This window comes from Chironomus tepperi, unplaced genomic scaffold (genome assembly GCF_022539635.2).
Source record: "Chironomus tepperi strain 1889 unplaced genomic scaffold, CSIRO-AGI_Ctep_v1 contig_354, whole genome shotgun sequence".
Lineage (NCBI taxonomy): Eukaryota > Metazoa > Arthropoda > Insecta > Diptera > Chironomidae > Chironomus > Chironomus tepperi.
In genome coordinates this window covers 154,962-170,173 of record NW_027226476.1, presented here as the reverse complement: position 1 = coordinate 170,173, position 15,212 = coordinate 154,962, and the positions used below count along the sequence as shown (strand labels likewise).

The 15,212-nt window shown below is 27.7% G+C and overlaps 2 protein-coding genes across 5 annotated transcripts in view; one reads left to right on the top strand and one right to left on the bottom strand.

The window, feature by feature from the left end:
* Positions 1-4,343: 4,343 nt before the first annotated feature.
* The window catches only part of LOC139094244 (melatonin receptor type 1B-B-like), a 131,577-nt gene continuing 120,708 nt past the window's right edge, over positions 4,344-15,212 (bottom strand). For all 4 annotated transcript variants that reach the window (XM_070645226.1, XM_070645224.1, XM_070645225.1 and 1 more), the window contains 4 exons: positions 6,886-7,288; positions 5,996-6,177; positions 5,555-5,762; positions 4,344-5,127 (listed from right to left, as the gene is read on the bottom strand). In XM_070645226.1, the coding sequence (XP_070501327.1) occupies positions 4,604-5,127; positions 5,555-5,762; positions 5,996-6,177; positions 6,886-7,198 (1,227 nt within the window). In that variant the 5' untranslated portion in view covers positions 7,199-7,288 and the 3' untranslated portion in view covers positions 4,344-4,603. The remainder of the gene's footprint in view (positions 5,128-5,554; positions 5,763-5,995; positions 6,178-6,885; positions 7,289-15,212) is intronic.
* On the top strand, positions 13,470-14,683 carry LOC139094532 (seminal metalloprotease 1-like). Its single transcript, XM_070645600.1, has 4 exons — positions 13,470-13,597; positions 13,673-13,867; positions 13,926-14,038; positions 14,103-14,683. Exons 1-4 carry the CDS (start codon positions 13,510-13,512, stop codon positions 14,610-14,612), a joined length of 906 nt encoding a protein of 301 aa, XP_070501701.1. The 5' UTR covers positions 13,470-13,509; the 3' UTR covers positions 14,613-14,683.

Genomic DNA, 15,212 nt, shown 5'->3' with positions numbered 1-15,212 from the left:
ATTCAAGTAAGATATAGTTAGAGTAAATAATATGAAAAAAAATAATTTTTCTACTTGCTTTTATTTTTGTTTTTGTCATTGGGGGATAGAGCAAGCTAAAAGGAAGAGAAATAAGCTTAATAAACACATGCATATATTGAAGCACCATCAAAAACATTTTAATTTTTATGCAAATGTCACGAAGTATATCTAATATTTTTTTATGTAGATTACTATAAATTTTAGCATACGTAGTTATGTATATATGTAAGAGTACTTTTGTATAATACAATCAATAATTATGTATATAATGTATATAATATATTTGTTGTTTCTTACTTTTCCAACAATATTATACTTCTTGTTTTTGATTTTTGGATTTTATCTTCTAAGATTTTTATAAAAATATCTTTTATATGTGTCAATTTTATCTTTATATTTTCATATTCTGATCTCTCATCATTTTATCTGCTTGTGTTGTTCTGTTCAACTGTTTTAATTTTACGATTTTAAATATTTCTGGCTTTCACTTGTCTTTTTGTTTTTAAAAGTATCTTCAACATTTAGAATATGCTTTATATTAATTTTACACTTTAACAATCATTTTTCAATATTTCTTTTTTTTCCTTCTTTTCCAAAAAGGAATTTTTAACATTTTTCTGTTAAAAAAATAAAATCTTATTTCTAAGATAAAACCAAATTTTTAAGAAGTCAACAGATTTAAAACAAATTTGTCAAAAGCTCATTCCTAGTGTTTAGCAAGCTGAATTTTTTAAAACAATTTTTGCTAAATGTCTGCGTTAAAACTGAAGTCCAAAAATTTAAAATTTAAAATTTTTAATGTTTTTTCTTCTTCTAATTTCTTCTTCTTAACTTTTTTTTTGCAATCTATGTTGCTTAAAATTCATTAAAATTTCTAATTAAAAAATAATTAGCACATAAAAATATCAAGAAATAATTTTAAAATGTTAATTTTTTAATTTCTTGAATAGCAGTCATGATGTGTTAATTATTTGTAATGTATAAGTAAATAAGTAAGTATAATTTTTTTTACCCCGGAGGTATTTATGTATATGTTGTGTATAGCAAGTATATATTAAATATGTTTGGGACATCTGATCTACATGTAAAATTAATGACTATTTTTGTCACTTACGTCTAGATGTGTATGTTTTTCTTATGCTTCCTTGTGTGCTAATAAATCTTTATCCATCAATGTTCTTTGCGTGAACAGAATAACATTGACTTTTCCGTCTCCTTTCATTTCTATTATGAATGACATTGCCTACTCAAAATCATATGATCAATAAATTTCACTTTTCTCTTCACTTCCTCCTTCTACGTTTCCTACTAACTCGAGCTTTAATTTATGACATCACGCAACAAAACAATTTTTCCCTTCATCACGATGAATGTGTTTAATTTTGTTTTCTTGTCTTGTCTTTTATCTCTTCTTGGTTTGGATGGTCGACTAGAATCGACAGGGCATTTTCAATATAGAATGTTTATGTATATATTTCAGTCTGTAAATTGTATCCTACTATTTAGTAATTATTATATTTTAAGTATTTCTTTTTTTCTTCTGTTCTACAATAAATTTGTTTTTCTTTTTTATGACATGTGAACAGGAGGAAAAATTAGTGAAGTTTATGTTTATATCTTTATTTTTATGCCCTAAATTGCATTAGAGATGAATAGGGTTTCTGAAGCAGTTAACGGAAAACGGAAAAACAGCTGTTAACGGCTCGAAAAATAAAAACGAAAAACTAAAGTTATATTGATGAAAACTATCTAAATTTTACGAAAAATATAATACTGAGATTTCATGTTTAAAAAAAAATATCGAATTTAAATTTTTCTAAAGAGGATTGGTCAAGAAATTTGAGTTTTAAGAAGTATTAAAAAGTAAAATATTAGTATTTTGAAACCCTACACGAATATGATAAAACTTGTATTAAATAAATTATATACATGATGTTATAAATATTCGACAATTATAATAGAAAAAATGTTTGTGTTATGTTAATGGATATAGCACAAATTGTTGATGTTTTGCAGTTTATTCACATACTGTATGTACTGATGAAGATAAATGTTTTCTTGAAAATTGCTTCTTAGACTAGAGTGTAGCAAGAAGAAGAATAAAAAATATTTGATGGAAAATGATGGGCGGTAACGAATAAAAAAATTAAAGAATATCATGAGGATATAATGCATTTATGTTATGTCTATGCTTAAACATCAAGGTTATTTCACATGTTAACATATTTTTTATTATGAAAATTGTTGCGGTTTTTTTTCATGGGTTGTTTTTTTTTCTTTTATAATTTTTATTTGGATTACATGCATTTGTAGAATCTAATTAACATTAATTTCCTACACTGCACACGAATTTTCTTGCTCTTATTTTTATCAAAAATTGGTTTTTCTTTTTAAAAAAAGCTTATTCTGTTAATACAACTGATCGATTAGACACTCAAAGTACAATGGCTTAATATCATATTATTTTCAAGCATAGCTTGTAAGTTATTTGGTTTTTACATAGCCCGATTTCCCCTTTTTTTGAGAGATCTACGTATTTTTAAATGGAATCTTCTTTTTTATTAATTTAGCTTTCTAAATGAACTTTTGATATGACGTTAAATTTCTTGCTTTACTTTAAAAAACAGATTAAAAATACTAAAACTCTGACAAAAATTAAATAAATTTCCTTTTTTTAATAAGTCAAATTTAAGTTAAAATTCTCATAAATGAATCACTTTAATTATGCTATATTTGAGACAGCACGAGTGGTCTCACAAGATGTGTTTAAAATATGAACTTTAAGTGTTTCGTGTCAAGTCTCAAATAGAATGAATTATTTAAAGGCGTATAGAAGAACAAGTAACACAAAATTAAATTTATATTCAAAAGTTTCCAAAGAAATTTCTAGATACTTTAAAGAATAAGTAAATTCAAGGCCGAAAAGGAAGAAAATTCCACCTCGTATATTTCTTATAGTAATCTTCTTGATATTTATTCTTCATATTACAATATCTACGAAAAAATTTCCTTTAAAAAGTCGTACGTCATAAGACATTATTACACAATACACAGTTTGGTTTCAATGTTTCTTGCTGCAAGCGTTTTCACTTGAAAAACTAAAGTCGTAAAACTATAATTTAATTTTTCAATGACAGTAGAATACTGTTTATTTTGTTTTTTAATTTTCCTACGATAATAATTTCTAATTTCCTAAAGTTTAAAAGTTTAATCGTCATTTTGTCACCATTTCTGTTTTCTCTTCGTTGATTCTTTAAAAAAAAGTGGAACTAACTTTATTAAAAAAGTATAAAATTGAACAACAATTTTGATGACATTTTATTTTCAAAAAATTTAAATGAATGTTCAAAAAATATTTATGTAACTATTAAGCGTACGTACATTTTCCGTCTAGTCTTCAATGTCAAGTAAGAGTTTTTTGCTTCTCTTTTTTACACGCTTCTTTCATTTCAAAAACGTTTAATTTAATGGAAGAATTGTTTTTCACTCTAGAAAAACTTCAATGGTGAATTTTCGTATTATTTTCATTCGATCATCAAGTACCGTCTCTTCCTTGCTTTACTTAGCAGTGAAAACTAAAAATAGAAGCTACTTTCTATTGATTCACTTCAATTTATTTATTTTTTCATTTATGCACTGAGAGAAAAAAAAACTATTTTTTTATTCAGTTAAGTTTCTGGGCTTTCATACAAACGAACAATTTTTTTTTAAATTTGAATATTAGAAAATTTTTGACATTTTCTATTTTAATTAGATTCATGAATTTGCAAAAATTTTTGCTCTGTTTTCAAATACCTATAATAGTTTTACTCATCTATGCAATAAATTCATAGATTGAATTAACTTCAGAGATGGAATTGTGGAATGGTGTACTGAATTTTAATTTAAGTGAATTGATTTTGAAAGTATTATTGGATTCGGTTTATAATTTTATTCAGTTAATTAATAATATACAAATCAACTTTTCTCTCAGTGAAATCTTAAGAAAATAATTAAGCTCTGTTCATTCTGTAAAAAATTTTCTACAAGGTACAATATCTATTGCTGAAAGACTGCTTTTGCATTACATCTATTGTATTTGTAATTTGTATTGTATTAAATTGCTCTGATCCACTTTTATCCTTTTCATTAAAAAAAAAAAACTTTATGAAGGATTCTCTTAAAAATTTTTATTCTTCATGTTCGACTTCAATTAAGAACAAAATAAAGAGAAAAGAAACAAATTATGAAGAATGCAATTAATTAATATATATGTGATTTGATTTTTCAACTAAAAATGAGAAACGAAACAGAAAATTTCAGTTTATAACAAACACAGCACATTAATTCATAGTACAATTATAAAAGTTATTTATTTTCTCAATGCTTCTAAACCATGGACATAACACTTTAATTTCAGCTATAGCACACAATTTTCTGCCACCATATTGATGAAATTACACAGGCAACCATTTAATTTAATTTAAAACTTGCTATTTATATGCGCTAGTGTGCATGGTATGATGTGTTTCTTTCAAACACGTATCTACACATAAGAATAAGCTGCGAAATAAATTTAAACTTTGGAAAACTAAATCTCAGATCATAATTCATGACAATCACGCTTTGCCCATGAGTGTCCGTGTGTTGCACGCTGTGGACTCGTGTATGAATACATATTATATCCTGGAATTATATGTACACGAACATCTGATCTCGTTACATCATTTTGTCTCCTACGGGCGGTTGAGACAGTTGTTTTACAGCAACAGTAGTTAAATAAATTAAAATACGCATTACGAAAATGTCGATTTGTGATGCAATAAATTATATTATGAAAGCACGATTTCAACAACCCCAACCACGATGTATAATAGAATACTTTATCATTTATATTCTTCGGTGATGTCGTTACGGATATCGCAAATGCAATGCTAAATGGCAACCAGAATAGAACAAATGTAAGGAAGCTATAGAAATTACTTCGCACTAAAGAAAAGTCCGATTTGTACATTGCAGTTGGCTTAAAGCTTGGTTGACTCATGAACTTTTTCGCATCAATTATTATTCGAATGTGAACGAGGAAAGTAATCAGTAATGGTAATAAAATGAGTGTTGCGATAACGCCTGTATATTAGAAAATGGAAAAAGGAATTTTAATAAAATTTTATGATGCAATAAGGGTTTTAAATTGATATAAACGCAGTTTTTGATGATTTTTAAAACACCTTAAAATTGTTTTAAATATAATTTAAGTTTTAGAAACTATATTGAATTAATGAGTAATTTGCCAAACACATAATCGAGACATGTCCACTTAACACAATTGAATGATGTCTATTCATATGTGAATATCAAATCGAAAAATCAACAAGCTGTACGCAAAATTGTCTAGCCTTTAGAGAAAACTGTACATTAATTTGTAGGCAAATGGAATACGCCTTAGTAAATAAAGGCACGAGCAATTAATGTTCATAAAAATAATCGCAGCAACCAACAATAACAGTGAAAATAATAATTTACGGAAATGAATAATCATAAAAGGGAGCATTACCTGTCTCAAATGGCAGTAAAGTTTTGTTGTTATTTTTGTTTCGCTTACAGTAATCGAAGCTGACTTCAGATACATATTGTAGTCCTGACGCCACACATCCAATGAACCAAATCAGGAGTATTATTGCGGTCACATTGGAACGAGAAAACCACTGCTGTGTTCCATCTTGTGTCGTACATAATCTCATGTAGTTTTCAATCGATGTCACCTACAGGAGGGAAGAGAATTTAGAACTGTCAATGTCTTGTAATTTTTCTGCTTCATTTTCTTCATAGGAAATATTATTTAAAATTTCAATTTGATATTTCGTTATTATTAAAAACACTGGAAAGATTAGACCGGAATGACAGACAGAATCATAAGTAATTGCATCTGACACTCTATTAAGAGTGACTGTTACAAATTCTATTAAAATTTTGTATTTTATTTATTTCTACTTACAGCCAAAGTTAATACGCTAATTAAAAATGCACAAGCAGCTAAAAACCATTGAAATTTGCAAACTGATAATGGAGTTTCTTCTTCATCTCTATTCATTGCTAGTAAACTGACGATTGAAATGGGAATAACTACGATGGTTACTACTAAATCTGTGAGTCCGATATTTACTATAAGACTATTGCCTGAGAAATAAATTAATTAAAATTATATTGAACAACTGAAATTCTTTATAATGGTTTTTTGATTAAATCTAATGGTCGATGATGCTTGCAAAATTTTAGTCAAAGTTGAAGAACTATTGGTCAATTTTATCTAAAATCGTAAACTGAATCTCATAAATGTATTTAAATACGTTTATTACTACACTATACTAATGACTTAATTAAGCAATAAAATCTTCTTGCTAAACTAATATGATCGTTCAATAAAATTAAAATTAACAAAATACTTTAAAATGAAAATATCTTGTTCTCACATTCATTCTGACAATCATTTTCACACTCATATTTTATTTAAACAGTAAATTATTCAAATATATGCCAGAAAATTCATAATTATACCAAAATGAACCAAAGATAAAATGAAAAAAATCTAAAATTTTAAATGACCAAAGTTAATATTCTAGCCCCATTCATTAATCTCTCGTGCTTCTATTTATATTTTGATATTGTTACGTTTGTAAAATGTATAATAAAAAACGACGAGGAAGGAAAATCCAAATACAAGAAGAATGAAAAAAACTACCGCTAAAGCCGTGTGATATGGAGCGAAATGAAATTATGAGTAGGAAAAAAATTAACGGAAGTTCATAAACTCATTAGTAAAAGAAAATAAACGCTTAATGATTTAGAATGAAAGGAAAATTGCAAAAACAAAATATAATGTGTTACCTGCTTTTTTTAAATGGTCCTCAACCATTACCGATGATATCATAAAAATGTTGCCGACACTGCCAATAACGGACAGTATTGTGAGGAATATGAGTCGTGCGAGTCGCGACCATTCCGTTGATAACGTTACAGGATGTGTACTATGATGATGAAGTTTACCATGTTTCGATACCAATGCCAATGGTTCTATTATCAATGACATTACATCCTTATCATGATGAATGTTACTACTGTTTATTAGCATATCTAATGGCCATTCTGTAGTGGTAACGTTTAGAGCCTCAAATAATAGTGATGTCGTGATATTATCCATGATTATTTCTCTTTAGATAAAAATTAATAAGAATACATATAGATATAAATGAAGGAGTGTATCTCAATACATATATATGTGTGTCCAAATCTAGAAATAGAAGAAAGAAAGAAAATTTATTTGATAAATGCTCAGATAATTTGACGACAAATAATATGTATAGAATATATTAAATGTGTGTTTATGGCTATAACCTATATATATTATAATTGAAAACTTGCATTCTCCTTATGAAGTTTCAAATATAAATGAGTAATAAAACAACTAACACAAAAAATAAAGCGTGAAACTAGAAACACTCTCGCTTTCACATACGCATTGTTTTTCATTTTTAAAGGTTTTATATGATGAAATATTCAAAAGTTCAATTATTAAAGGGAGAATTTCTTATAAAATCAATAAACGTAATTTCTAGCTATATATAAGAAATGCTATTATACATTTTTTTTTTGAAATACACAAAAAAAAACAGAAAAATTTTTATACAAAATTTCAAAAAATTTCTGCTCATTCATGCATAAAAATTAAAAGCTAGGGTGAGCAGAGAATTTTTGAAAAATATCGAGACTTTTCTAAGTTTGGACTATTTTATCTCGTTTTTTTAAATTTTGAAATAAATATTTTCAGTTGTGGGTTGGAACTCGGACCTTCAAATGAAAAATACTTAAAATTGATCAGAAATTTTAAAATTTGTGTTCAAAACTTGAATTTTTAATAATCTCATCAAAAGAGGACTATGAATATGGAAATTCAGCCACCTTTTAGCCAGGCTATTATCTAATATGGAAAAATTAATTGTATCCAATCATCCGACCATTTTAAAGTTCATTCTAGTAATTAACATAATAGCGCATGAAATCGCTGTAAAAAATTATAATTACTGTCAATTTAACACCTTTGATCATTCTTCACAATCTTTAAAATTTAATAGACATTTAACAATTTTTAATCAAGTAAATCATTTCATATTTTAACGCTTTTAAAAACATTTTCAAGTTTTAGTGTTTCTTAACACCTCAGTGATAAAAGTTGCAAAATGGATGTCTTTAGTTTTCAATTAAAATTGATTAAATATTGTGGAATTACAAGATTTCCATCAAAGCGAATGAAATACATGTTTGAGTTCATAAGAGGATGGAATGTTGCAGTAACTTTTTACTGTATTTTTTCGTCAGTTTTATTCTTATTAACTTCAAAAGACATCTTGAGTATTGCTGAAAGTATGGCACCACCAACCACAGCATTAATCACTATTGTTAAATACATAATTTTTTCACTAAAAACTGACGAGTTATTTAATTTGATGGAAGAAATAAATCAACTTAATGACGAATGTTAGAATATATACATATAAATCATAAGTTATAATGTTTAAAACTGTCTAATGTTTTTTTTTCTGATTTCATAGACAAAGATCTACCAAATGCAAAAAAATTGCTTTTTAAAGCTCAAACCCTTTCTAATAGAATATCGCTACCATTAGGATATGGATGTCTATTTACTGCAATTGTTTACATCATGAAGCCTTTTTTGAATGACATTATCAGCTATTACTTCTTCGGTATTGAATATTCTTTTGAACTTCCCTTCATGGCAGCATATTTCTATGATCCAACAAAATCACCTGGATATGAATTAACATACCTAATTCAAATTTGTGAAACAGTTTTTCTCGGAATTTTTGTTGTAAGTTATAATTATTGGAGCTGTGAAATGGTTTTTTCATTTCACCGTTACAATTGCGAAGCTCGTTTCGGGTGTTGGGTGCATTTTTGAACCTCCAGCTCATAAGGCTGGAGGCTATATATCTAAACTATTGTTTAATTATTTAAAAATTCAAATCATTTTTATAGGCTGCGATGGGGTCAACTTTTAGCTGCTATTGCCTCCACATTACAGCACATTTTGAAATTCTTAAAGGAGCTGTCAATGAATTGAAAGTAGAAGATTTTGTGCGTTACCATCTTAAGATAATCAACATTACTAAAAGATTGAATTCCCTTTATATTCCAATAATATTTACAGAATATTTTGTGATTGGAACTTTGACTATTGTTACAGGCTTACAAGTCATTGTTGTCGATGATTTTGGTTTGATCTTAAGATCAATTTTTCATGCATGTACTGGTTTAGTTGATGTGGCAATTTACTCATATGGAAGTCAGAAAATATTGGATTCATCTTTATCTGTTTGCGATGAGGCTTACGTGATTGATAAACACTATGTTTTTATTCTGATGATTGCTCAAAAAAGATTAAGATTTACTACTGGATTTTTTGAGGCATCCTTAGATACATATTCAATAATGCTGAGTAGAACAATGTCGTTCATCACGTTACTGAAATCATTCATTAAGTAAAATCGCTAAAATTTTGAAAAATGAATACTAATAATTAAGTGTTGGTAAATTTCAATATTTGTAATTAATTTTAATTCAAATTTTCATTATGTTTCAGGCTTGGAATCACAAATACAATGCTTTCAAATGACTATTCTATTTTTGTCTTTTTTGATAAGATTTTTTTTTTAAATATTGGAAAAATTATTTACAGGCTGTAGCTTATTTATCTTCTTCTTAATTGATTATAAAATTAAAGCTACAAAAAAGTCAACCCATTAACCAGGATAATATCTAAATTTTAAATTTGTTTATAATACACTAATTTGATACTTCAACATTACTTTTGCACCTTTTGCCTTGCACCTTTTGTCTACTGAAAAATTTTCTTTTACTTTCAAAAATGATTATGCATTGTTTCATGTTCGATATAACTTAGCTATTTAAAACAAGCATATCTCTCTACAATATCTGGTTAGAAAGTTTATATCGTCAGCCGAACGAACGATCAAAGAGCATTTTTAAGCTCCTTTTTAAAGCAAGTTTCAACGAAGATATTCGCTCCCTTGAGAGATTTGATCTTGTTACAATTCATTATCAAAACCTTCCATCAACGATAATAAGACTTGTCATTATAACATTATCAACGCCCTAACTTCAAAAATATTTATACAATTTCATTTAAATGATATTAACAATTTCAATAAAAAAAACGGCAGCAGAGAAAGGGACAGAATTTATAAAGATACAATACAGAAACTCTTGCTGTCTGAAATCGATCCAGTACATTACTGTAACAAGAAAAAGTTTTCTTTTTTCTCTTACTTACACATTCACATTTCTTTATTTTTGAACCATCCTAAGTAAACATTATAGCGATTTGAAACTTTTTTTTCTTGCTTCTTAACTTAGTCTCTTGAAATTTTATTTTGAAAGCTAGCATCGCAGTCTTTGACATCTGGTGAGTAGGGGTTTCAATCCCGGGATCCCGTATCCCGGGATCCCGGGATCCCGGACGTTTTTCCGGTCCCGAAATCCCGGGATTGGAGAAGCTTCAATCCCGGGATTACGGGATTGAGAATTTATTTGATGTTGATACAAAAACTTCAAGTTTAAAGTCTAAAATTTTTGAAAAATTAAGAACCACACGTTTGAAAATCATGTCTAATAATATAATATAGTAATTTCATCCACAATTTTTGAAGTTAAAGTTAAAAATGAGGCTTCATAGTATCAAATAACAAAAATTGATTGAAACTTTTTTTAAAAATTCATATTATATTTTTAATATTTTGAAAGGCCAGAAATTAAATTTATTTGTATGTAATTTCTTAAAATTCTGTTAAGGCGTACCAAAGATCTCAAAAATTTAGGCAAATTCTGTGTTGATTATGCTTTCTTGATATCGGGATTTCCCGGGGAATCCCGAAAAATCCCGAGTTCCCGAAATTTCTATTCCCGATCCCAAAAATCTATCGAAATTGGGATTTTGAGAAACCATGATATTGACATCTTGATTTCGGCTTTGAAATCACAAATTTTGGCAATTTTTTGTCATTAATTTGTTTTGTTAACTATTTAGTACACATTTTTGTGTACTGGAAATGATTTTTTTCATCCTCAAAATTTCTAATAAAACTCTTAGTATTAAATTTGCACTTGAATTCGACTAAAAACTTAATATTTTTTTAATCATCCAATCCCGGGACCCTGGGATTGAGATTTCAAATCCCGTAATCCCGGGATTGAGATTTTGTCCCGGGATTGAAACCCCTACTGGTGAGAATACAGCGGAAAAATAATTTAGAAAATATTTTTTTTAAATAGCAAAATGCGCATAATATCCATTTTACAACTCCACAGGCTAACGTAATTTTAATATTTTTTAAAATAAACAAAAATTAATAAATATTTTTAGAATAATAACTTTCTCGTTTCACTTTCGTGTTTCTTTTTGGGAAGTTTTTCTTCATAAATAAATCTCAAGGGTAAGACACTTTTTGAGCAAAAATATGTGATCGGGTTGATTCATATATTTTTCACGTATTATGTAAGTATCTGTAAAGGGAATTTCAATAAATGCCAAGTCTTATGACAAGCTATAAGGATATATATTCCATAAATAAATATGTTTTACTCATAGAATAAAATCAATTATACTTTTGGTTACTTTTATGATAACACATTTTAACAAACCTATTGATAAATTCATTTGGATTTTTTGATTTAACCAAACTTTTTGCTACAAACACAGTCATATATTTCCATCATTGATTATTTGTGTCTATTCCTCATCCTATGATGTTCATCCATGAGTTCCTGAGAATAATAACAAACGACGAATCAGAGTTAACGGGCTCCATTGAGCTACATAAGCTGTTAGCAAACCAGTAGAAATTTCATCGATAAAGCCATTATTTATCAACTCCTTATTTGGCATTACATTTAGATTTGTTACAGCAAGATAATGAGATAACTGATCATGAATCGAAATAATGAAAAACTAATTTGTTTTAACATGAAAATTAACTGACTTTTTCTGGATCAGATTTGAAATAAAGTTCGGAGAATTGAACTGTAAGTCAAAGAGATTTGTATTTTAGTGATATTTCTACAAAACATTCACCGAATTAGAAATGATAAATTTGCATTTCATGAATCCTTGTTAAACATTTACAGATTTGGACAAAAATTTGCATTTATAATGAGAAATAAAAATTTAAAATTGTCTGCGTTGAATCTTGTTACTATGAATACAATATGTCTGGATGATCTTATATATATAGTCATAGAATGTCTGGATGTTATTGTAATTATGAATCATCTTATTAAAAAAAGTTTGATTTATCACATTGTAAGTCATTCAATCAATGACAACTTGAATGATTGATTGATTTTTATTGATAAATTTTGTTTGATATTACCATATTGATTAATTTCTAAGACATTTACATGAATTCATTATTTGAATTTAATTTATGGTAATTATTGTTTGTTCTCTTCAAGATCTTCATTTGTACATCAGCAGTGCATTATAACTAATAAGTCGAGTATTCATTTTGATTGATGGTTATTGAAAATCCAATCAATATGCAACGTAAACATGATGAAAACTTAAAATCTGTTTCGTACCATTTAGCAGGATTTCAAAAAAAAAATATGGATTTAATTTCACTTTTATCAGGATGAGGCACGAGATATTAACGACAAGACTAAGTGCCGAGTTCAAGTTTAAAGTATTAAATTTCAATTTGTTAATAAAAAACAGGAGGTACTGGTCATACGTTGGCCAACAGTTGAATTAATTTTTTTTTTTTAAATTTTGAATGCCGATTTATAAATATATTATTTTATAATACATAACTCTTCTAAAAATGTTGGAAGTTAGTACAATAAATTTTTTGAGGTACAAAATCAAACGTCAAGAGTCTACAAATTACGAAAAAATAAATCTATCCTCTGTGATAGCACATGTGACGTAAAACTCTCTTCATATCTTTCGAATCATCTGTTCTATAATAAAAATTATTTTTCCAACCTTTCGTGTAATTTAATATCTCATTCAATCCTTGAAGATTGCTTGCGTCATAAAGTAATCATAATGAATATTTAGAAAGTCCCTTGTCAGCATGTCAATTATTACCGTTACCATTTTAAAAATTACAATTATTATATGTAAGATGAGAAAATCAGATTTTTATAGACTTTTTGAAATTATTATCTTTTTGGAGCTCATTATTGTAAGTAATAATTTTCAGATTGAAATATTTTGTATCAATGATATAAAAATTATCAATTTTAGTAGCTTTAAGTTTTGATATAAATGTCAATGATATTAAATATTCTCCATTGTATCTAAATCCAACGAATAACTATGATTAGATTAAGAATGTGTACCAAAAGTCTATAAATTTCTGGTCACATTCGTTAGCGACTAGCATTCCGTGAACACTTGTTGGAATAGAAGAAAATATGGTGAAAAACGCTTTAATTTTGAGTGCTGTTTTTGTGGCAGTAAATTTTGTTTATTCACTCCCACGTCCAAATTCGCCAGAAAATAGTGAGATGAAGTTTTTTAAATAAAAAAATAATTAAAAATATATAAATATATTTATATATATATTAATTTTTTTAGTCCATCGCTTGAATAATCTCGGTCCTAATGACTTAGCAGAAGAGTTGAGTGGACAATTTGAAGGTGACATTATTATGTCACAAGAAGATTTAGAAGAACTTCTAAGTGAACGAGGCGGAAGAACTGGTTTGATTGAAGAAAGATTCAAATGGACTGACAACATTGTGCCTTATTATGTTAACAGAAGTCACTTCAGTAAGGATATTTAGTTCTTCTAAAACTATATTTAAAAATAAATGTTTATATTTCACAGCCACTGCACAATTTAATTACATTACACTCGGTGTACAGAAGATAATGGATGCTACTTGTATTAAACTTGTTCCTTATGATGAAAATGTTCACACAAACTATGTCTACATCACAGTACGTATAAACTTAATAACAAATATCAATTTCTTTGTTAACCTTTGTTTTATATGTTTAAAAGGGCGAAAACAGCGGATGTTGGTCATATGTCGGTATGCGTGGAAACCGACAGCAAATGAATTTACAACCATTTGATCCAGAAGTAGGGTGTTTCCGTCTTTATACGATTGTTCATGAATTTATACATGCTCTTGGATTCTATCACATGCAAAGTGCCACAGAACGAGACGATTATGTAAAAATTGTATGGGAAAATATTCAAACTGGGACTGAAGGAAACTTTAATAAATACGAAGCAGACAGAGTAAGTCAATATGGAGTTGAATATGATTTTGGCTCAGTAATGCACTATTCAGCAACAGCATTTTCAATAAATGGATCTGCCACTATAGTACCTTTAAGAGATTTGCAGGGTGAAACAATGGGACAACGTCTTCGCATGAGTGATAAGGATATTGCAAGACTTAACAACAAATATTGCCCTGCTTCTCGCGAAAGAATAACTGTGTCTGAATTTTTCAGACGTATGAATACAGCTATGAATAATTTGTTCTCGACCATTTTTAATTAAGAAAAAAAGATGTCGAAGGCTTTTGTAAAAGAGAATTTTTAATAAAAATATTAGAGAAAAAAAAATTAAAATTTTTTTAAGTTTTTTAATCTTTATTTCAATATAATCTTTATCAAGCAATAACCTATATCAACAGCCATAAAAATTTTCAGTTTCATAATTGTCATAATTGAAAGCAATTTATATCTTATCTATGACTTTGATTTTTAAATCCACTTATAATCAATTGAAGCATTATAAAGATTATTTTTATCAACAATAATAATCAATTATTCAATATATCAGATAAATGCAACAATATTTATAAAAAATTCAAAGCTAATGTTAAATATAGCTAGAAGATTGATAAATGTCACCATGGTCCATTCGCTAAGCACTTAAACAGTTAAATGTGTTGTTGATAAAATATTGGTTAGGTTCTTTGTTCAAATTTAGTATGGTAACTCAAAAGGAGTTACGAAAGGGGAGCGGGCCCTTTTATTGAAGCGTAAAAAGCGTTATATAATAAGTGAACGCTCCCAGCAGAAAGGTCCAAAGTGTACCAAATTAAGCTTGAAAAGTTAAACCAACGTTTCAAAAGCAGTTGAAGAATTGCACTGA

Coding starts and splice junctions, on each gene's coding strand:
- LOC139094532 (XM_070645600.1), top strand. CDS start 13,510: ATGGTGAAAAACGCTTTAATTTTGAGTGCTGTTTTTGTGGCAGTAAAT. Junction 13,598..13,672: donor TCCAAATTCGCCAGAAAATA/GTGAGATGAAGT, acceptor TAATTTTTTTAG/TCCATCGCTTGAATAATCTC. Junction 14,039..14,102: donor CAAACTATGTCTACATCACA/GTACGTATAAAC, acceptor TATGTTTAAAAG/GGCGAAAACAGCGGATGTTG.